We start from the raw sequence: 24,010 nt of genomic DNA, 5'->3' as shown, positions 1-24,010 counted from the left end.
GACTTACCATAACCAGTCAAGTGCTGTCATCAGTGTGAACATTCGTTCATGCTAGTTCAGCCACATTTCACAGCCTTGCCTGAGTTTCAAAGAAATTGACTCACACCATCGAAAGAGGATGCAGAATAACAGACAGACCTGGGGGAAGAGTGTCCTGCAGCTTCGGTGACAGCCTTGCCATATGGACGCATTGGATGTGTTGGTCGCATTTTATTAACAAGGAGAAACTTGGCTTCATTCACTTTTACTCTCCTTTCTTCTCTCTCCTCTTTCCATGCCTTTCACGCCCCTGCAATGTCTCCATCTTTAGTCATTCTATTCAGTATTGACATCTTCTTTCTGATTGGCTGGTGTTCAGGATACCTTTACTCTGATTTTTTTTTTTTTTAAATGAACAATGTTCTCCACAAAACAAATGAAAAACTGTCAATATGTTGTGGTTATTGGAAGATAAATAATAATACTGCTGTTTTCTTAGAAATGAAAGCATTTATTTATAATGCAAAATTCCTTATAAATGGACTTTGAATTGTATTTGTAAGATTGTTGAGACTTTGTGAACAGAATTCTTTTTTATTTGGTTGTGGTTAGACATGAGAGTTTTAGTGATACAAGATAGTAATTAGTAATCATGAAACCCCTTGTTAATTAGTCATCATCTGATCATATAGTAGCAAATCAGGCGGCTCTGGGAAGATCTGTCTCACTGCGGAAGGTCTGTGTGATATGAACAAGTAGCTCAACTGCAGAGAATGCGTTCAGTGATGTTGCCTGTCTTCCTTTGTACCTACGTGGTTAGATATAATGCAATGTTGTATTTTATTTTGAAGGTTGAGTGTTGTTAAAAGCGGAATGTAAAATAATACAGAATCTGTTAAGAAAACATAAAGCATGTTCTGCATAGAAAAATACAGAAATGTCACAGTCTATTTATTGTGACACTAAATTTATATAATAATGCATAGCATATTTCACTGTTGTAATATTAATTATAACCTTAATACATCAATGTCTTTGGTAATGATATTCCAAGAATGTACACATATGTGGGGTGTGTACTTGGGTGTGTGGTTAAATAGGATATAGAATTCTAGATTCTAGCCTACATGAAAATTAAAATAACGTGATACCAATGACTCCAAATACTTTTAACAATATGAGCTGAAGTTTTTTTAAAGAATACATACATACATACATCCACATATGTCAAGGTGTTCTGCACGGCCTGAGATAGTTATGTCAGCCTGATAAAATCACAGTCATTCATTTGAAGGTGAAAGAACTGTACACACAAAGGAAGAGCCAGAGATACTTTATATGTGTGTTAGTGACTGAGAGCGCCTCTAGATTGTAAATTTAAGAATGCTTACTTCTGTTTGAAAGTTGAATGTCTAGGTCAGTCACCAGTGGACTAGCTAAATCGCTCCATCCTCTTTCATCTCCTGTGGCTCAGATATCCAAGATTAGTACTAATCACCAACTTTATGCTTCAGACTTATATGTAGCAAGGAAAATGAGAAACATTTGGATATGATTAAAGAACAAAGTCAGAAGTCGGGATGGAGGCAAACATTTTATAAAATAAGGAACAGTTGGTTTACTTTACTTATAACCATAGTCATATTTTCTTTCTTATGTGTCAATTGGAAGTTGGTTAGAGAACTAACCCTCTCACCTAACAGTGGAACTTAACTCATTGCAGGTTTTCTAAGGTGACTATGTTTTCTCTAAGCACAGATCCTGAAGATCTTTTACAGTTGAGGGAGCCCATACTTTGGTACTTTTATGGAGCAGAAGTTTGCTTTTCATCTCCGAGGGTGCGTGTCTGAAGACCTGCTGTCACTGTAATCTGGAGGAGACAGCCTGGTCCATCTCGAAGCTTCAGCTCAGTAGCAGCTTCCAGCTTGCATCAGGTTGTGCTGAGCATCAGCATAGATGGATTTCAGAAAATGAAGATTTATTTGTGTACACTGATAGGAAACCTGCAGATTGGTTACTTCTGACACCTTAGAAATGAAATTTCCTAGATGAAATATGCTGTGAGACTATTTGGTATTTTCCTTGAATTTAAAGGTTTCCTGACAACACAATTTAGGCTCTCCCATTTTTTGAGTATCTTGTGCCCCCAGCCCCTGTTCATCTTACGTATCTTTAAACATGTTTTAGGAATACTAGTACCTCCCATCTTTAATCACAGGTACATATTGCACCAATTCTTCTAAGCATTTTTCCTTACTTTCATTAAGTATAGATACAGGAGAAAAAATGGTCAAAGCAGCATGATCATAGTGACAGAGTCACTGCTGAAATAGGAAGTTTTTTATATAGCAAATTAAATTACTCTATATTTCATGTGCCTTTCCTTGAGGCAGTTGCCCCTACCCTGGACCCCAATACACATATGCACACAAAATGGTTTAAGCCTCAAAACAGAATACGTGTGTGTGTGTGTCTATGTGTGTGTGTGTGTGTGTGTGTGTGTGTGTGTGTGTGTGTGTGTGTGTGTGTCTGTGTGTGTGTGTGTGTGTGTGTGTGTGTGTGTGTGTGTGTGTGTAGGCAGTGAGCTTTGCTTGATGATTGTGAGTAAAAAAATGTAAAGTCAATTTTAAATTTAAAACTTAGGTTAGCTTTGTAACCCTTCTGAGTTTCAGTTGTTTCCTGGTTATCTAGCACTGGCAGCTGAGGCCTTTCAACATAGTTTATGTTGTATACTTGAGAAACAGGAAGAGCTGTTACTGGTGATAGTGTGATTTTTGCCTTGGGAAGCACACCTCCCCAGAAGCATGGTGATTAGAATGCAGATGCTGCTGCTTCCTCTCCTGTGCATCTCCCCCTCTCAGCTGTCACCTTATCCCTCTGAGCAATTTCAGTGAATCAGTGTTGGCTCTCCTTCCCGTCCCATCGTTAGGGCATTTCATTTGTAGGTGGAAGAGACCAGTGAACGTGGAAAGACCTTGTCTCACTGACTGGCTCCCTCTTCACGTTAAGTTTAATGTCTTCTCATTCTGTTTCCTGTTCTGTCTTCTTTCCCTCTGCTGTGCTCAGTGAAAAGCGTTCCTTCTATTACTTTCCGGACCATTTCTTCTTCCCCAGCGACCTCTTTCCACTTCGGGACATTTGTGTGCTGTGCAATTACATCTTTTCCTCAACTCTCTTTGCCAAGTTTTCCCTCACTTCTCCGGGTGGAAGTAGCACTCAGTCTCAGCATTTATACTTGATTAGCTATCTATTGGTTTATCTTTTTCATCAGACAGTGAGCTTAATGAATGAAACTACATTCTTTTTCATGCTTGTATTTCTGTTAAATAAGCACATGGGTAGGGAGAAAATAAAAAATTATTAAGAATGTAAGTGAACGGGGAACTTTATTTTAAATGGAGTTCTCATGTTGAGATTAACACATTTTTAGGCTCAGGACTGTCTACTGAGACTCAACTTTATATAGGCCAACTTTTTCAACTATAGATTCCCATTAAAGGTTCCATGCATCTATTTACTTCCCTTCTTCTCTCTTGTACCTTTCAGACGGAATCTCACAAAACTGTCCCTCATCTTCAGTCACATGCTGGCAGAAATCAAGGCGATTTTTCCCAACGGCCAGTTCCAGGGAGATAACTTCCGGATCACCAAAGCAGATGCTGCCGAATTCTGGAGGAAGTTTTTTGGAGACAAGTAAGTAGAAATTGCTTTCATAGTCTGTATCCATCTTTCAAACATCGCCTAGTTGAGTATTTAGAGAAAGTACTTGGTATTTTTAATTAGATTTGATATTTTTTGTTTGTTTTTTTGTTGTTGTTTTTTTTTTTTTTTTTTTTTTTTTTGTTATTTTCATTGAATGCTGAGGATTGAGCAAGGATATTTTTGCTACTGGAGGGTTTTACCGCTGGGCTATGCCCCCAAACCTTGGTCTGCAATGATTACTCCTGGTATAGTCAACAAAACTATGTGCTAATAATGGAACACATAAACTTTGTTGTTAGAGTATATGTCAGATTAGACAGAATTTGTGTTCTGAGAGAATTGATTGAGACATTTAGCTCTGAGAAGCAGAGACACATAAAATAATTTATGCATATAATTTCTTGTTTAATAGTCATCTAAAAGACATATATATATATATATATATATATATACATATATATATATGAAAGGTATAGGAAAGTGTTTACTTTAATAATCATAAACAACTCTTCAGAGATAGCTCAGGGGAAAGCGCTTTCTGTGCAAGTAAGGAACCTAACTGTTGGTGGGCATGGCAGCCCACTATAAGACCAGCATCTCCAGGTGCAAGTGGCATTCCTGAAGCAAGCTATCGCGCTATTGTAACTGTGGTGGTGAGTCCGGGGAGCTATGAGAGACCCTCCCTCACATATAAGGTGGAGAGTGATTGAGAAAGATACACCTGTCTTCTTCAGCCTTCCTCAAATATGAATACATACATGCATTCACAGGTACCAAAGGCACACCTTCTTAGAGGAGGAGCAGGTTGAGCTTAGAGAACTTCAAAACTAAACAAAACTGAGTGCAAGAACCCAGACTAACTTACTCAGCCACACCTCCTGTGTGTAACTGCACAAAATCCCATTATGTTTAAACAAAGGCCTTGTTGCCAGTGTTGTCAGGAAGCTGCCAAGTGAACACTAGGGGAAGATGTTTCTAATACACACTTCTTACTTGAATACAAATGTCCATGTAGTCCACCTGCTTAGTTTGTATTGGGGAATGATTGTCTGGATACATCATAACTGATTTAACATTTGGAAAACTTTGTTCAACATGCCACGGATGTCCACAAGGGTGGGAAATGCTTCTTCAGTGATTTCATAAGGTTCCTTTATAAAGAGTGCCTTAGGTTACTTTTGATTGTAGAGTATGCTGCCCAATAGGAAGGAAGACCAGCAGTGGCTTCAACACTGAGAAAACAGGGTAGATGTCACTGTCTGTCACATAAATTGTGAATTTAGACATGGCAAGTGTGGGTTGAGCTTTGAGCTGCTCAGTCCTCTCAGACTAGAGAGTAGAGCATTGGTTTAATCTGTGTCTTTTCCTTTCTGTCATAAAATGCTTCGTTTATTTCGCTTCTACCACAACTAGAATATATGTAAATAGAGCAGTGATTTTAATGTGCATACAATATTTTGGCTCCAGAAATACATTTGGCTTGCTGTGTGAGAAGGGGCTCACCATGTAGCTTAGGCTAGCCTGAGGTTTAGAGTAATCCTTAGGCTGCTTCCCATGTGCCAGGATCATTGGTGTGTGCCTTCACTCCAGGTTTGGCTTGAAATGAATATTGAGTCCTATTCTTCACTACCAGTATTAAAATGGACTTTTTGAAACGAAAGGGGGAAATACCATTTTATTCCAGGAGTATGAACATTCTGGGTTCTAGAAACTGAGCTATTAATAACACTTCTATGCCCATTTAAAGTGAGGGATTAATAGTTTCATCCTCCTCTGGTAATGCGAACTACAGAAGCAGAGCGTATGCTCATGAAATATGTATGAGTCTGTAAAGCAGAGAGGCAGATTCCGGAAGCATGGCCGCCTCTGCACCTTCTGTATTAACACTGAGCACCCGGAACATACATGGTGACTTTCAAAATCGCATTTCTCTTACAGCTTCTGAAAAAAATATAGACCAAGTTGTTCACGGAAATTCATTTTGAAAACTGAAAATTCTGCTTTGTTATAAAGTGCTTTGTTAGCAGGTTCCTGAGAAATGACAACTTTGCTCAGTTGTTTTTAGTCATATTTACTTTGTTTACACCCACAGCAGAGTGGATCATGACTTTTAGACACTTTGGGTTTTCTGTGCTTAGCTACAGACATCAAAAGGTTGCTATTGCATAGAAGTGTTCTATCAGGAATCACTTAAGCTACAAGCTAAGTGCTCCCCTACCTCTTCGGTGCTCCCACTCTGTGTTCCTGAGTCTACAGACTTAGGAAGGCTGTAAATTGCCTTTAACATTTTTACTTTCAGGATGAGCATACAATTCCAGACTCCTTCCACAACTGGTACAGAAATGTAACTAGAGTTGTAACATGAGCAACACCTTTGCAAGATTATTAGAGAAAGCTTCCTCCTGGCTCTGCTGGCTTTTCTGTAGTTCCCTGTGGTTTTTAAATTCGTGAACGATGCATGACTAGTGTAGCCTCGCATGGATTGAATTCTTTGTCTTCATCTTGCCTCAAATCGGTCATGTGTACTTGAGTCTCATCTTAAAGAATTCCTGTTGCTTATCCCCTATAATGATAATAAGTGAAAATGATTTTACTTACTCTTCCAGTGACTTTAAACTTCAGAATAGTATTGTTTTCAAAAACATACATAGGAGGTTGTTTCTGCAGTCAGATTTTAATTATATATATATATATATATATATATATATATATATATATATATATATATATATATATATTTGCTTAATGGCTGTTATTGTGATTTATTTTTCTGAAGGGACAGTCATTTCTAACAAAACATTTAGAATGGATTAAAATAGAAAACAAACCGTTGTTCATAAGATGCTATGATACTCATAAACATAATTTTAGGTCAGTCCTTATGAAAGCAGGGAATAGAAAACCAGCTTTCACACTACAGTCCTATGTTCTGCCTGGGGCTCAGCATGGTAGCCAGTCAGCTCCTTCTGCGGAGGGCCTTGAGAATACCACACAGCCATGACGAAGGGAATAGAAGGTCCTGCTTGTGACAGATTCGTAGGGATTTCCACTTAGTATTTCACAAGTTTAGCCTTATCTTTACTTCCTCTTATTCTGCTCACCCGGAGATAATAGATATCTGTAGTAAAATAACATTATTGAAGAAATCTGTCAAAATAAATTTTACAAGTCTTCATATTCTGGGATAATGTTTACAGTCCAGAAAAAAAAAAACCTACTGTTAATCCAGAACCACTTTCAGTCTGGCACGTTTGCTAACTCACACAGGTATATGATTGCCTAAGAAAGAAGGCAGAGTGGGAAGAGAGGCAGGTAAGAGGAGAGGAGAGGGAAGGAGGGATGGGGGAGAGGCCAGTGTGGGAGTGTTGTCAATTGTCAGGAAGAAGAGTGTGGTGGGGGGCAGTTTAAGGTGCCCACATTCTGGAGTTTTTTTTCTAAGCAGGACCAATAGCAATTGGAGTTTCATTGATGGTGTTCAAGCAAATTATCATTCAGTAAGAACCAAAGGGCTCATTTAATTCTTGTATGTGTCTCCTTCTAATGCTTCTGTTACCAGTTTTATTTTTTATTCGTTATTTTATTTATTTCCATCTCAAATGTTATTCTCTCTTCCAGGTTTCCTTTTCACAACCCTCGCTAACCCATTCCCCTTCCTTCGTTCTCTATGAGAGTGTTCCCCCACCCACTCCCCCACCTACTCCTGCCTCACTGCCCTAACATTCCCCTGCTCTGGGGCCAAACCCCTCCCCTTCCACTGATGTCAGATAAGGTCATTCTCTGCTACATATGTAATGGAGGCCATGGACCCAGTCATGTGTACTCTTTGGTTGGTGGTTTAGTCCCTGGTAGCTCTGGGGGTTCTGGTCAGCTTCTTCAGTCCTTCCCCTAAACCCTCCATTGCTCAGTCTGATGGTTGGCTGCAGCCAGTTTTACTCTTTAAGGTGAAGTTCAGGCACTCCCCGTCTTGCTGTAATAGCCTTTATATTAGAACCTCTGTCTTCTGTCACAGCTTCTGAGATCAGTGCAGCCGGTGGAAAGGAGAAGTAATCATCCCCAACTTCCTTGAGAACTGCTTTCAGGAATAGTGGCTCTGAGACCATGCCAAGCCTTTGGCCTTAAGAAAGGTTGTTCTCTCCTTCTCTCTGCTTCACACGCCCTCAAAGCCCGCACCCAGGTCATCTAGAAACATTCATCTATTCATCAGCTTCCCAGTGCTTCCCTTACTCACTTCTCAGGCTTCACGCTTCACTCTGTTAACTTTCCTTCCCTGCCTGGGTGCCTCGTCCTCCATGCTGAGCCCAGCCACTTTGGAGGGGTCCTGACAGTGTCGGAAGTGCTTTTCCACATTCTGATTGGGCCAAGCACCAGCTTCCCATGCATTCTTTTAGCTTACATGGTGCTATGACACGCTCCTGTTTCCCAGCTGAGGAATTTCCAAGAGATGAAACATTCTGTTTGAAGACAGACTCCCCCATTTAGCTTTGCTTTTGTGGGCCTGGCGAATGTTTTTAGAATGTGTGGGTGCTAATATTTATTTGCAATCTGTGTGCATAGTTGGATGGACAGTGTCTACTCTTGGTTCTGTTTTTTCTTTTTAATAAAAAAATTGTATTTACTTAGAAGCTTTCAGAGTGTCAACAAAACAGCCACATTATTATTATTATTATTATTATTATTATTATTATTATTATTATTATTATTATTTTGCAACTACAGAGTGGTATTCAGATAACAGAACAGCAATTATTTTTATATAAGCTACATCAGAGACAACGGTAGATGAAAAAAAAATCCCAAAAAGAACACAAACAACTTAAAAAAAATCAAATTACTGTCCCCATATATATCTAATTTATGCTGTGCACCAAGAAGGACCTGCTTTAAATTTTCATGCCAATGTACAATCCCCCAGACTGTACCAGGCAAGGTTAGTGGCTCTTGAAGATACCACCAGGACAGGGCTATCTACAGTCGGTAGTGTGCTAACTATGCACAAAAAGACACTGTACAGTTTGAAACAAATCTTATACAGCCTTATATTTCATTTTTTTCGTTAAAAGGTTAAATTCTTTATAGACAAGGAAATTGCACTAGAACCAACTTAATCATCATCCTCCTCCTCATCTTTGTCTTCCTTCTTTTTCTTGCTCTTTTCAGCCTTGACCGCCTCCGTTTTCACTGCATCAGGTTTTCCTTTAGCTCTGTAGGCAGCAACATCCTTCTCGTACTTCTCCTTCAGCTTGGCGGCCTTCTTCTCATAGGGCTGCTGGTCATCTGAGGCAGTGCTGTTCCACATCTCCCCCAGTTTCTTTGGGACATCGTCAATGGATAAACGGGGATGCTCACCTTTGATTTTTGGGCGGTACTCAGAACAGAACAAGAAGAAGGCCGAAGGAGGCCTCTTGGGTGTACTGGGGTCCTTGAACTTCTTTTTGGTCTCCATTTTCGGGGGATGCAGGTTTTCATTTCTCTTTCATAATGGGCCTTGTCAGCCTTTGCCATACCTCAAATCTCCCTTTTCTTTAGCAGACATGGTCTCCCACCTCTCTGAGCACTTCTTGGAGAACTCGGAGAAGTTGACAGAAGCATCCGGGTGCTTCTTCCTGTGCTCCTCCTGGCAGGTTTGCACAGAGAATGCATATGAGGACATTTTGCCTCTTGGCTTCTACGGATCCCCTTTGCCCATGTTTAGTTGATTTTCCTCCGTGAGGCACAGAGTCGCCCAGTGCCCGTCCGGCTCTCTCTTGCCCGGCGCTGTCCTGTGGATCTCAGTGGACTGCAATGGCTGTGAGAGCCGGAGCCAGACGCAGCCTCCTCCCTTGGTTCTGTTTTTAATGACTCCATCATCGGGCATCTTTTGACCTGCTGCGTATGGTTCCTACCGTCTCTCTGTCTTTCCTTTGTCTCTTTTCATTCAGTTTTTACACATTTCTACAGCTCTAACACAGAAGTTCACTTTCTGGCTGTTTCTCAGAAACTTAAACACAGTTACCTTATTGTCTGCGTTCTCTGTATTTCTGAATGTACCTAGCTAGGTCTGATTTTACATGGGCTTGTCTCACTTCGTTTATTTATTTTTTTTACAGTTATGCCAAGTTTCATTGTATTTCTTTTTGGAATGCTATTTAGCTTTCACTGTATTGTTTAAATGCTACTTCACTTTGTTTCGTGTCAATGGCTGATTGACCTGACTGTGCACTCTGATGAACCAGGAGATTGGATCCCCTGTGACGAGTCACAGTGCAGTGTGTGTGTGTGGGGGGGTGTAGGTGTGTGTGAGTGTGAGTTTGTGCGCTTGCAAACACTAGGAATTAAATCGGGGTCTTGTGGATGAGCAGTCACTGCTCTTAAACAGTCAGGTATTTGTCCAAGTCTATGTTCAGTAAATGTATAAACCCCGCTAAGAGGTTACGGTATTAGGCTAGTCTGTACTGAAAACACACTCTAGTTCTTGAGCACACACAGAGTATACGATGCCGCTTTCCTACCTAGGTTCACTTCCTTGACTGACACCCTTCAGTAACTTTTGTTCCTGGGATTCTTCCAGATACACAGCAATTTTAAGTTTCTGCCTTTGCTCCTATGAACCCTTTCATATTGTAAAGATATTATAATCTCAGGAATAAAATTCTCTCAAATTTCTTAAAAGTTCTTTCCTCTCAGGACCCAGCCCACCCCTAACTGTTACAGTCAGGCCTGATGATCTTGAGTAAGCCCTTCCTGGCCTCCTGCATTTACTATGTTTAACATTGTATTAAAAATTGTTTGGATAGTTATCAGCCTTAAAGTCAGTTTCCAAGCTTTATGAACCTAGGTTCATTGCTTTGTGTCTCTGTGTAATTCAGCAGAGTGTATGCTGTGTGCTTTCACAAACACTGTGGATTTCCTCACAGGATAGGGGGAAGAGGTGCATGTCTCAGGGTCCACACAAGAGAAAGATGGAGGCACAGCTCCTACCTGGCATGGGAGATCAGCCTTGAGGCTCTGCAGCACATACCTTCACTGCAGCGTCTCCTCACCACGCCACCGCTCACTGGGCACACTCCTGGCCTCTCTGTGCTGCCCTTGACTGTTGTCTAAAGTGTGTGTGAGGTGGCGTTATAATCTCTTGTCTGGTGCTGCTGTGGAAGTTCAACAGGGGCAAAGCTCCTCCCTATAAAGAGGTTAATATTGTCTGGCTCATAATGGGCCAGCTGTATTGTGAAGTAATTAGGCAGTGTGGTTCTTTGATCTTACATCAAATACCATCTATGTATTTGCTCGTTTTAGAATTAATACACTTAATCTCTGACTTTGATGGAACTTCCACACCCGGCAATGTAAGGCAAACGGAAAAGAATTAAAAATAAAAGTTGAATTGTGTTAAGATCATGCGTATTCCCTCATAAAAGTGCATTAGAGGTGCACGGTCTTGCTGACCCGGGCCTTTCCTCGAGTTCTGTCACTGCATGTGATTTCCTGGGGGAGGGCTGGGGCCTCTGTTCAGTTTCCTGTATCCACTTCCCACTCCTAATAAAAACAAGGAAATGATTTCTTTTCCTCTCCATTGAGTAACATAGATGCTCTAGGCCATTAATCAGATCTGTTTTCCCATTACAGAAAAGACAGTATATTCTCTTTAATTAATAGAGAGTACACAGCTGAGACTGGGGATTTTTACAGTGAAACTCTGCAGCAGGATCATAGGAAAAAATAACTGAGAAATGAAGTAAGCTCAAAAATAATTTCTTTTGAACCAGATCTTGTTTTTGTCTGTTTAAGCAAATTATAGCGTTTTATCTCAGTGAAATAATGGAGCTTACGTAGAAATTGAAATTTTGTGCTATTGTTGGACTCATTGTCTAAAATGCAAAAGTACAAAACTAATTATAAACAGTGTCCAGTTTGAGAAGGATAGGGAATAAAAAGGTGATAAATGCTAATGCTACCATATTACCATTTGCCTTTAGGAAGTGCCTGCTTACTACAAGTAGTAAATTAACATATCAGTGGCAGCTGACTCGGCTGTGAAAGGAACATTTGGCCTCTAAGGAGAGAGTGCATTGTAGGGAATACACATTTATTAGTAAGGTTCCTGTCCAGCCTTTTCCTGGGGAAGCCCATGAATGGAGCTGACTTACTGTGGTCTCTCTGGTTAGTTCAAAAGGAAGAAGTAAATTCCATTTTTGTAAATACATCGACTCCATTTTCTTTTCTCTTTGCTTTGAAATAGATAGCACTAAGCAACATCTTATTAAAAAGAAGGACATATTTAAAGAGTGGATCCAGGTTAGCTAAATTACAAAATCAACCAACACAGAATGCTGGTCGTATTTTGTTAAGGTAATTAATGCCAGTGTCTAACAGAGGATGCTCAAGGCATTATTGACAAATGTTCAGCTGAACTACATTGTATTCAGAGCATTCTTGGCAACTGGAATTCCAATACCAGAGAGCAGGTTCTCCAAGGGCTCCCTGGCTCAGGCAGGGCTGTGCACGCTATGCTGCTGGCTCTCTGGGCTCGGCACTGTATTCTGTCGCCTCTGCCTGTTGCTTTCTTTGCACTTCTATTTATTTTTTATGCAAAGCAATCCTTTTAAACCAGTTTTGTGGATTCCTAAAAATAGTTGAAATTCATTGACAAGTTTTAAGTTGAAGAGAGTTCAGTTTGTGTGCTAGGTTCATCACAGTATGTCTGATATAGCTAATAAATTTGAGTAATGGTATCAGAACCCTAGTTGGAATCTTTATTACTTAGTACCAAGTAACTTTTACTGCACAGGATGTTACTTATTCTTTTGCCTATAATCATGTTTATATAAATTATATATCTTTATTACTATACCAATGTATGTATTGACAATAAATAAATGAGGTGCTGTACTATAGCATTTTAATATACAGGGGCTGGAGAGATGGCTCAGAAGTTCACAGCCGTGGCTGCTCTTCCACAGGTCTTGAGTTAAATTCCCAGCAACCACATGGTGGTTCATAACCATCTACAATGAGATCTAGTGCCCTCTTGTGGCCTGTAGGCATACATACACTCAGGCAGAACACTATAAAGTGTATATAAATACACGCACCCTATGGAAGAATAATATTGATACTTGCTTCACGTTCTGGCAAGCATCTGTGCATACCTCTAGTGTCTATGACTATCACCTATACATGTACTTCATTTAAATATAGAAAATAATAAGGTCCATATAACTTCTTCATACATGCCTACTCTCTACTCCCTCTACTTCCTCACTCTCTCTGCTTCCCACCTATCTCCTGCTACTCTTTCTGTCCCCAGCCCGTCATGCACTTACACACACACTCAAATGCACTTGTGCACACACATTCATTCACACACTCTCACACACGTTCGTACACACACACTCACACACTCATACACATACTTTCTTTAGAAAGTAAAATATAAGGAGAACAGTGGAATCAAGATGGAGTAGGTGCTGTTGTAGATGTGGTCAGGTGGGAGAAGTGTGTGCTGTAGACCATGGTAAACGCTACATTAATGGGCCCTGCTCCTTTGAGAGACAAAGGTGAGAGGAAAGGGTGCATCTGAGGTGCCCTCTGTCATTTAGCTCTCATCTCCATCCCTCCTAGACCTTTCCTCCCCTCCCTTCCTTTCCCATCTTTCATCCTTATCTCCCTCCACACTTCCTCCCAGCTTCCCTCCTTCTCTTCCTGCCTCCACACTCTCTCCCCTGCCCTACTTTCAGTAGTTTCTGACTGTAGAAGGACTTTTTGGTAGATCTAAATGTGTGCACTTTCTCCAGTCAGGGGCTTAGAATATTGCTGGATGCTTATTTCCTTTACTTTTCTGCTTAGACTTCTAACAGGCTTCACTCATTGCTACCTGACTTAATTGGCCAGTTTAAGAGATTTAGGAGGATTTTCTTTTTTTCTTTTTTTGTTTTAAAAAACTGGCAGTGTGCTTGTGTTTACAATGGGCCCTTATTTTTCAAAGGAAGATCATTTTAAAACATTACTCAAACTTTTGTGGCATGATTTGATTTTCTTTTTTTTTAACTTTATTTTAAAAAACAAAGATAAATGTACAGATTTTTAAGCATTTTTGCATAAAAGTATACGAATACATTTTTTATAAGGTTGTAATTAAATATTTGTGGGTACATATATGTACACCTATGTATATATGTAACAATAATATAGGAAAAGAGGTTATTAATTTGAGGAGATTGGAGAGAAACTAGGAGGGGCTGTAGGAAGGAAAGGGGGATGTGATACAGTTCTATTTTAATTAAAATATATTCTTTTTTTTTCTTTTTTCTTGAACTTCACACAGTCTGTGGGTTGTTTCTGGGGTGTTCAGAGCTTTCTGGGGTTAGTATCCCACTATCAGTGACTACATATTATGTCTGTTCTTTTGTGACTGGGTTATCTCACTCAGGATGATAGTCTCTAGATGCATCCAGTTTCTTAAGAATTTCATAAAGTCATTGTTTCTGATAGCTGAGTAGTACTCCATTCTACTTTTAATGTGTACATTATTTAAATTTTACTTAATCTGATTGTAGCTGATCAAAGGCGGCTTGCCTTAAACATGGCCAGTCGCATCCCAGGCACCTTCCAACTGTTAATGAACCTTCGGAGGAGACACAAGAAGATCAGTTGTACTGTAGGAGGATGCGAATAAACGCTCACTGTTTTAGGGCTGAGTCTGTACTTTTAATGTGTACATTATTTAAATTTTACTTGATCTGATTGTAGCTGATCAAAGGCGGCTTGCCTTAAACATGGACAGTTGTCACATCTGCTCGGTTAGGTGAATACTCGGAAGAATTCAACACAAAACTTAAAATCAGAAATGGGTTGATACAGGGAGGACAGACTTTTCTCTTCAAAGCCTACATGACATTGCATATGAATGAACTAGAATCATTTTTCTTTCAACTGCTACCACCACAGCAGAACTGACAAACAAGCCTAGCGTTGGTTTCCTCCATTCTTATTCCTAAAGACATGTTTGGATATTCAGTAATGATTTTAATGTAATATTTAAAGAGTATAGAATTTCATCTTAATGTCCCTGGATAGAAACATGTATGGTGTTAGGTAATGGATTTTTCATGATAGGGATATCAGTGAATTCCTAAGAAAGGCATCAGGATATCAGCAACCGCTCTTCTGAGAGCCCACAGTCAGACCCAAGTAGTCCCCATCTGAACACAGAAGTCTCCCGTCACCTATGTTGGCATCATTAAGAGTGAAGCAGCATGCGGTGTATTTCTTAATGATATTGGCTTCTCTCTTTCTCATGCTCATGGAAGCCCCCTATTCTTGCTTGTCACGGTGTTTAGCTCATTTCTCTCGCTCCATTGTATAGATACTCATTCTATTCTTTGTGGCATTTGAATGACTGTCAGTACTGAACTGCTTTATAAACCTTTTCAAAGTATTCATGCAAAGTATTGAACGACCTTCATCTTTAGTAGCCTTCCCCGTGGTTCTGGAGGTACCAGTAGTCACTTCCAGGCATGAGGAGGTTTACCTTGCTTCACAGCTCTTCTGCAAGATTACTGTCACTCATCTTTTTAATATCATTATTTTGTGAAGATGAATTTCGTCAGATTCACTTTTCCTTCTCTCAGATGGCCAATGAAATTGAGCCTATAGTTAATATGTTTGTTCAACATTTTAATAATTTTGTTTATCATATCTTCTCTTGGACACCTTTTCTCCCCAATGCCTCATTTACTTCATGCTTTGAATGTTGTGGGTTTCTTTAAATTGTATGCTTGCTCCAAATGTGTGCAGATATCTTCCTGTGTCTTTTCTAAGAAAATACTGTTTCATACTTTGGTGTAAGATATACCTCAAGTTGCTGGTGTGTCATGGTCACACTTTTTGTGTCTGTCAAACCACTTGCATTTATGAAAAGCATCTTATTGTCACCATCATTTTACTAATAGTTGACCTTATATAACAAAGCTGTGTGTATTTTCACTTCGGAAATTTCCCACCTCTTTGTCTACCCATGTCTCTGCACCACAGTGTTGGTTAATGTGATGGATGTACGCTTGCTCCTGTTCTTCTAAAGATTTTTTATTTAATCTTGGTTATTGGCATTTTGCCGTGAGGGTTAGAATCTGTTTCTACTGCAGCATTGCCTCCTGGGAGTTTTGACTGAGGTTATATTAAATCTATAGATCAATTTAAGGAGAAGTGACAAGCTTCTAATACTGAGCCTGTCAGTCTCCTGGAAGGTTATATCTCTTTAGGACTTTTCTATTTCTGACTCTGCATGTGTGCTGACCACGTTCATCTTCTGGGAGCTCCCCACTCCTTTGTGTTCTCTATCTTCAGGTTACATTGTGTCATTCAGAAATTTATGGTTTTATAATCTAAGTTCAATTTCTGATGATCTTTCTAGATAGTATGAAGAAGATGTTAAACATTGGACCCTTAATGGCAGCAATTAAACAGAAACTAGCTTATTCAATTATGTGCCACGAACACCTCCACATATTACATTCTGTTCTGTGCAATTCCAGTTGCTGCAATATAGTCTTACATCCGGTCATTAAACATGCATCTTTGATTTTGGTTTGGAGTGTTACAGGCAGCACTGCTGTAAGTAGACAGGTACGGCATCTTAACATAATCAGATACTGTTTACACTAGTGCTTCTTAGAGAGACTCCTTTGGTAGACACACGTGGTGCATAGGCTATGTCTGAATCTTGTTTCCAGTTAGGCCTCTAGAAATGCTGTGTAAATTTACTTCTACCACAAGTATGTATGTCCCTGTTACCAGACAGCATGATTTTGCTCACAGTCACACCTTTATTATGTGATTTCTTCCCCCCCCCACATGTTGCACATAAGACTCATAGCCATCTATGAACAACAAATATCACAGAAATGCTTTTTCTTCCTTTTGATTTTTCTGTACTCACTTTTGAACTCTTTTATTTACTCCTTTCCCTTAAAATTGCAAGGCTTCCACGTGAGACTGATGCATACTTCCTCTTTACAGATGTGACAAACAAGATAAAGAAGCTATCTCTTGATTGCTGACCCACCGAACCCCCTTTATGTTTTGTTTTCTGCCATCTGATTGGTGTCCTTTTCTAATTTCTTAAAGGGTATTTGGTGTTTCTAGAAGGATTAAGATAGGGCACCTTCTAACAGAATGATAGCATAGTCTTATATCTCATGATGCGTTCTCTTTGGACGTATGTGGAACAACTTTGCCTTTCTCTAAATCCTTAAGATTTCTACATTGTAGGCGAGCAATGTAAGCTGTGAAGGAATCATAGCTTTCTCATCCTCACTGCAATTTTAAAGATTCTGAGATCATACTGTTTAAGCAATTGTCTGGATACTCACTGGCCTATCTAACATGTCTTGTATACTGAACATTATTTGTGTTTGGTCTGGTAAGATGTCCCTACAGGCAAGCTTAATCCCCATGGCCCACATCTGGAAGGAGAGAGTCAACTATGGCAATTTGACCTCAGACACTTCCCCACCCTTCAGATGCAGATACTTGCATGCATATGCACAGAAATTAAATACATGTAATAAAAGTGAAAGTATTTTCCCAGTATACTTTGATGGTATTCTGCCTGCAGCTAATGAGATTTATGACAGTCATCAAACAGAACAAAGTAAATTGTCTGGTGTGAGATACCGAAGCTCAGGTTGGTTGGCTCCTTTGTGCTTCTCTCTGCCTTGGCTTCTCTTCTCCCTCATTGCCTTCGGTAACTGCCAAGACATACAAGTTTACAGATATCTGTGAAACATTTCGCTATCAATATATTCTCCCTCTGGCTTCATCTTAAGGCAGTTGATGTTCATTTTTGTGAAGTATACCCAAGGTCTAAAAGTTTAAAAACACTGTATTCCTTTTCTTTCCTTTAAAGGTATCTTTGAACTTTTCTTTTATTCACCCCTCATAAAGCTAGCCTGCCCCTATGCCTTCTACCACTCCCTACACTTGGTCTCTGCTGAGTCCACAAAAGTGGAGGGATGATACAGGAATACAGTATAAGAAACCAGCCAAATAACACTCTGGTTTCTCAGCCTTTTCCAGCTCTAATTAAGGTTCTAATGACTATGTACTTGGGGCTTGGGGTTTATCATGAATGAACTATGATCAAATCTCATTACACAGCTACTGTGGAAAAGTGTCTTTTTATGTTGGAAATTATTGCTCTACAGTTGTATGGTAGAGGAAAATTTTAGAAGTAGTTGAAATATATATTTTCCTCTGGAGAGTCACAGGATATTCAAAGTAGGTCATAATCTGTATGATTTTTTAATGTTATATATGATAATTTTAGGGTAACATTAAAATGTTTTTCACAACTAGCTTGTTTTGCCTTTATACTTTGCACATACAAAAGCGTGAACTTTCCGTTTGGCCAGTTTCTTTACAGTTTATGCTTTTCAAATTAAAAAAAATATTGTGCTTTTCTAGAAAAAAGTTGTGTCTATGTCATTCTGAAATTAGTAGTTCTTTGATCAACATTTTCCCTTCTGCATGTTATGACTTCAGCTCTCTGTGTCTGCTAAGTATTGGAAACTTTAATTTGGAAGAGGAATGTGTTCCTCTTAGGCAATGCTTTCATGGTTGTGCAATGCAGCTGGCCTAACTGCATCGATACACACCTCTATAAATCAATAGCTTCCTAATATTACTAAAACCTTTCCTGTCCTTTCATGACAGCAGCCTTGTGTACACCTTAATCAGAGTTTGACGTGTGTTTCTTCTAAATGGCGTCTGATGTGGCGTCTCTCTTTAGTTCTCTGTGGTTTCCTGTTTTTTTCATACATAAAGTCTTTTGAGGTATTAAGCATCTTAACTTTCTTCTTCAATGGTACATCACACTAACCTTTCATGCAGCCCTGTCTTGCCAGTTTTTTTTTTTTTTCTTTTTTTTTTTTCAGGCTACTTCCCACACACTTCCCTGTAATCCCTCTGGTTTGTGGGTATTTTATCAGTAGGGTTTTCTATTTTTCCCATCTGGGTCACTGAGCGTTCTTAATCCTTCCTCCAAAGTGCATATTCCTCAAAGCCAGGGGTGGCGTTAGGCCTTTCCATAGTTAAGTGTCTCCGCAGCATTGCCATTTGATAGATAGGGTCTATCAGTGGCTCTGAGAGACCAGCAGAATCAACACTATTTAGAACTGTTAATTCTCTGGCCCCAGGCCCACAGAATATCTTAGGTCCCAAATTCTCTGACAATAAGCCCTTTCAATGACTTAGCCTATGCTAATGCTTGATTGCTGTACATAATGATAATAATTCACAATATTCAAGTTAGAACTGTATGTGATCTTTAGTAAAAAAAAAAAAAAATAAGGAGGGGGGGATTGAGAGAAATGGGCCAGAGAAATTTTACCTCGTTTCTGCTTAGTTTCTCAAAGGACAATGGTAAAAACAAAATAAAACAAAACAAACCAACAAAACAAAACATAATAAAAAAAGACTTAAACATGTGCTATCTTTCTCACACATTCATATAGCTCTTGTGTCCTGTTTAGAAGACTGAAATATAAATGTTTAAAGTATGAATAGTTTCTTCCTTCCATCTATTCATGAGTAGGAACTTGACATCGTGAAAGGAGGAAAGGTTGCTAAGAAACAAGTGAGGGATGTTACAGATTGTCATGGTGGAAAGGAAGGTGGCCAAGGGTTGGGAATTGCTGAGCTTCAGGAATGAGAGACAGACCTTTCTCTGAATCTGTTAACTGGTCCTCAAAAGTTCTGATGCATGTAAGTGCATGGCTCATTTAATCTGATGCTGTGTGATATATTGATTGGTAGGTAGTTAATACACAAATTCTTACAGATAGTTGCATTTATGAAAGATGCTTTCTGGTTGCATTTATTTAAAGGTCAGAGAGCCTCACCCCTGCTAAAAAGCATCTGGGCGGTGGTAGATGATTAATGATTGGTTAACCTGTCTTTGGCTTACAACCGAAGAATTCAGGATGGCTAATTTGACCCTAATGCCCTTTGTTTGATATGCCTTAGACATGCCTTGATATCTATGAACTGACAGAAAAAGTAAGATTCTTAGCAAATACAGAAAGAACAATCAAGTGCGCATATGCTATTCCATGGAGCCTGAATCATGAACTGTATTTTCCACTACTCTTATACATGTATGATGCTAATAATATTATGGTTTACTTGGACTGTTGTGAAGCTCTGTGGTCATAGACACTGACTCACTGACCCATTCTTTTCTCTTGCACAGAACTATTGTACCATGGAAAGTCTTCAGACAGTGCCTGCATGAGGTCCATCAGATCAGCTCTGGCCTGGAAGCAATGGCTCTGAAGTCAACCATTGATTTAACTTGTAATGATTACATATCAGTGTTTGAATTTGATATTTTTACCAGGCTATTTCAGGTAAGATATATATATATATATATATATATATATATGTATATATGTATATAGATAGATAGATATATCTATAGATATATATGTATATCTATATATATATGCATTTAATCTATCCTCTCCTTCCCTCCCTTCCTCCAGAGCTCTGAATGTATTTCATTTCTGTCACAGTCACACAATATACACAAAGGTATGGACAACTGGAAAGTCTGATGGACTGGTTTGTGTAACCAGAAATCACTACATGGGATCAACTAACATAGCTCAGTAACAGGAGACAGTCTCTGGCTAACAACACAGTTAGGGTAGATTTTACTTCATCACACTTTAAAAAACATGACTCTGTCTTTTATGTGGAATAAGAAATTAGTTTAAATACTGTACAAAATGTCTTTTTTTAATTTTAAGTTTCTAGTGGCTTAATGGGTGTTCTCTCAATGTATATATGTTTAGAACCTATTTTTAAATTATTTTATAATACAACCATAACCTGTAATTTCAAAAGATAGTAGAAAATTTTAGAAAAATTTTAGAAAAAATATTGTTACTCAATACTAATCGTTTATAAGGTAAAGCTCCTGTCTTAAAGGGTGCTGATCATTTTCCAGTACAAGGGCTTTGTTATTAATGTAAATCAAGGATCCTAAATGATTAAAGTTTTGATTTTTCAACTTGTGATGAAGAAAACTTAAGTAATTTTTACGGTTAAATCTTTTTCCTTAGGGTCTGTTTTTGTTTATTGTTGTAGTCATTTAGTGTGTGTGCGCGAATGCCTCTCTCTCTCTCTCTCTCTCTCTCTCTCTCTCTCTCTCTCTCTCTGTGTGTGTGTGTGTGTGTGTGTGTGTGTGTGTGCGCGCGCGTGCGTGAGAGACACAGGGTACTAAAGATGTCATTTAGTATGAATGTCAAGTGCTCTAATGCCTTCTTTACACACTAACTTGTGTAGGCAGCTTCATTTTAGTTAAGTGCTCACCCACACTACTTGACATGTACATACATTACCTTATATACTTTCATGTAATTATGGCTGAGTAGCCTTGGTATTCTGAGTTTGCTCGTCTTATGTATATGTGCTGGGGTGTGACAGACAATGCATAGGTGACGTAGCAGCTGTGGTCACCTTTCACCTGAGCAGGCTATTGGCAATCAATTAGAAACAGTTAATTATAGCAGTAACTCGACACATCTGATGAATCCTCTGATTTCTGAGACTCTTCATTCTCTCTGAATGTGCTGAACGTTTAAAAACTTCAACCACAGTCATCACACACGTGGCTTTAAATAAGAAGACATTAGTTCTATGATATTTCAACTTCTATTGACTTTTATTTTTACATACAATTAAAAATTCAAGAATTAATTTTCTTCAGTTCACTATCATTAAATCTTTGTGTTTATACAGCGTTTATAAGCACATCTTTTTTAAAAAAAATTGGCGCTGTAAGTGCGAAAGAATGTGCTTGTTGTAACTGGATTGGTGGAACATTAGTACCTAATTCTTACTGTCATCCGCTGTTATTGGGGTTTAGTGCTTTTCATATCATCTGAAACTAGATGAGATACTCCTGGGGTATGGGGTCTGAAAGAGAGCACGTATTGTGGCTCTTTAGAAAGCAGTAAAGAACAGCCAAGGGCTGAAGCAGGAATGGAACAAGAAGTATAGGACCAAGACCCCTTCGCTTCCTCCCATTCTCATCAAATCCACAAGACTCTGAAGCAAATGCTGTGACCTAAGAAGGAAGTGTTGGGTGGTCCTCCTCACTCCTCTCCCCCACCCACCGTTCCCTCCTCTTCCTCCTCTTCAGGTTCCCAGAGCAGCTGTGATAGGAAACTGTGTAATCATGCAGTGAATCTCAGGATCCTTTCCCCTTTCCCTTCCCCAAAGCTGCAAGGCCGTTTCTCCCACTGCTGGAGAACCCTGATCCATTTCAAGAACTATGAGTGTGAATAAGGAAGGGACATTTTACAGAACGTTTAGTCAAAGTGGAACATCAAGCAGTATAGAATAGAGAAGCATCGGAGAGGAAGGAAGCCATCAGTGATACCCAGCTGGCCTTGGAGTTTCTGAATAGCTCGCTTAAGACCCCTCCTCAAGCCTAAGACAGTGTGTCTCTTGAATTCGCCTTGGTGCATTTTGTTGTTTATTAACAGCCTTCCAGAATTTTGTGAGGAAAAGTACTTTTCTTAAATCCCAGACAAATGAGTTATAAAACAATTAAAGCATTATTTTCTCAAGCATTTATTCCTGCTTCTCCTCTCCGGTGGCTGGGGAGCTGACCTCTGACTGTGTCAATCGGTTGCCTTCACACTGCAGACTCATCCTATCACATAAAGTTGCAACAAGCAACTGCCCTCTGGCCTAATATCTTCATGGATGGCCTAGCCTTCAATTTCATCTCCTTTTATTACTGGTATTTTGATCTGCTAATTGGTTCTCTTTAAACTTTTGGATTAAAAGCAATATATAATTCCAAGAATGTGTGCGAACATTAATGTAAGGTGGTCTACTGTTTGCTCTTCCCGGTGGCCTTGTCTTCCTCGGATGGGGAAGCACAACAATAAAGTGAAACCTCCATGTCCAGCTTGGCAGTCACGCCTCCGTTGCCTTTTGACATGTGCTAATATTTTCCCAAGTTTTCTTTTACGCAGTTTTAGTCCAGCCTTTGGAAGACAATGAAAAACAGGGCAGGCAGTGCTGTAGTGTTCTCTGAGCTCCTTTCTAACTCAATTAGATGTGTCAGTGTGACGAGGAAATTCCCTAAAGAGTATTCTTGTTAAGTCAAAAGACTAAACAGCTCTTTATTACTGACTTATTCTTTCTTTTTATCCTCATTGTAAGGGACAGGCTCTTTGCAAAATTCTGACTTCTATGCCAGAAACATGAACAAGTTTCAAAACAAGCAAAATCCCGAACTTGCCTGGCATAATCAAGCTGGTTGCCTGTCTCAGCAGCTTGAAGTTGGTGACATGAGACACCTCTTCTTCTTTTTTTTTTTAACATAGAAGATTTGAGGGAATAGTCTGGCAGAGCAGATGGAGTAACGCTGTCAGCGCTTTGGGATAAATGTAACTTCAATCTTGAAAGTATTACAGAGATGATTCATCCACACCCTGCAGCAAAGTTGCCTGTTATAGCTGCCTTTTGTCTCTTGCCATGGTACCTGGAGAGACACCTAATTAGATTAAGAAAGATTGATAGGAAACATATGTTTTTGTGAAAAGTTTTTTTCTTCTCACTGACCTGACATTCAAACCCTAAACCTTTCTCAGGTCCATAACTGAGCTGGGGAAACAAGTGTGGGGTCTGGAGTTAGTTATCTCAGAAGGAACCTCCTGTCTAAAGCAAGCCAGCCTCGTGCAAACACAGCAGCCTCATTGCCGTGTATCTGATACCGCATGAGTGATTTCGAGCCAGGCCGGAGCAGCACAGGAATGCTCCTTGGCCCTACGTGGCTTGTGGTTCTTGTGTAACCTTTTCCAGAACACTTAACCTTTGTAACATGGAGCCCTGTTACGTGGTTTTCTGCTGTATGAGGCATCTGAGGGAGAAGCAGCAGTAGACAAAACAGAAGTGAAAGATGAGGACCATGGCGAGAGATAGCTCTAGGTTGGAGGGTCTAAAGAGGGCCTCCGCGAGATACTCAAAGCCTCTAAGGTAGGGGAGGGTTTTATTTGAGACTGGTGGAAGGGGCACTGGGGTTACACCAAGAAAAGCCGAAGGGAAAGCTCTGCCGAAATGTAGAAGGGCAACTGACATTCCAACCTGAAGGCCAATTGGTCAATATTTCATTGTGATTATACATTCTCTATTGAGGTCTTCTGTGTGAGGAGAACATGGTTTCATTTCACCTTCTCTGTTCACTTCCTAAGAAACATACTTTCTGCTTAAACATGTCTCTGTAAAACCAAAAAGCTGTTGCCTGTTTGGCATTGTTTACAAAGGTTAATCTAAGGCT

General features: G+C 39.5%; 1 protein-coding gene and 1 pseudogene across 5 annotated transcripts in view; one reads left to right on the top strand and one right to left on the bottom strand.

The window, feature by feature from the left end:
- CBLB (Cbl proto-oncogene B) overlaps positions 1–24,010 on the top strand; it is a 161,592-nt gene that overhangs the window by 68,641 nt on the left and 68,941 nt on the right. For all 4 annotated transcript variants that reach the window (XM_080919454.1, XM_080919452.1, XM_080919453.1 and 1 more), the window contains exons 4-5: positions 3,526–3,672; positions 19,904–20,060. In XM_080919454.1, coding sequence (XP_080775580.1) covers positions 3,526–3,672; positions 19,904–20,060 — 304 coding nt within the window. The remainder of the gene's footprint in view (positions 1–3,525; positions 3,673–19,903; positions 20,061–24,010) is intronic.
- On the bottom strand, positions 8,783–9,367 carry LOC308422561 (high mobility group protein B1-like; annotated as a pseudogene). The gene has a single exon. The product of its transcript is annotated as a high mobility group protein B1-like (transcript).

This window comes from Micromys minutus, assembly GCF_963924665.1.
Source record: "Micromys minutus genome assembly, chromosome: 7".
Classification (NCBI taxonomy): Eukaryota; Metazoa; Chordata; class Mammalia; order Rodentia; family Muridae; genus Micromys; species Micromys minutus.
This window is presented reverse-complemented; position numbering and strand designations above follow the sequence as displayed.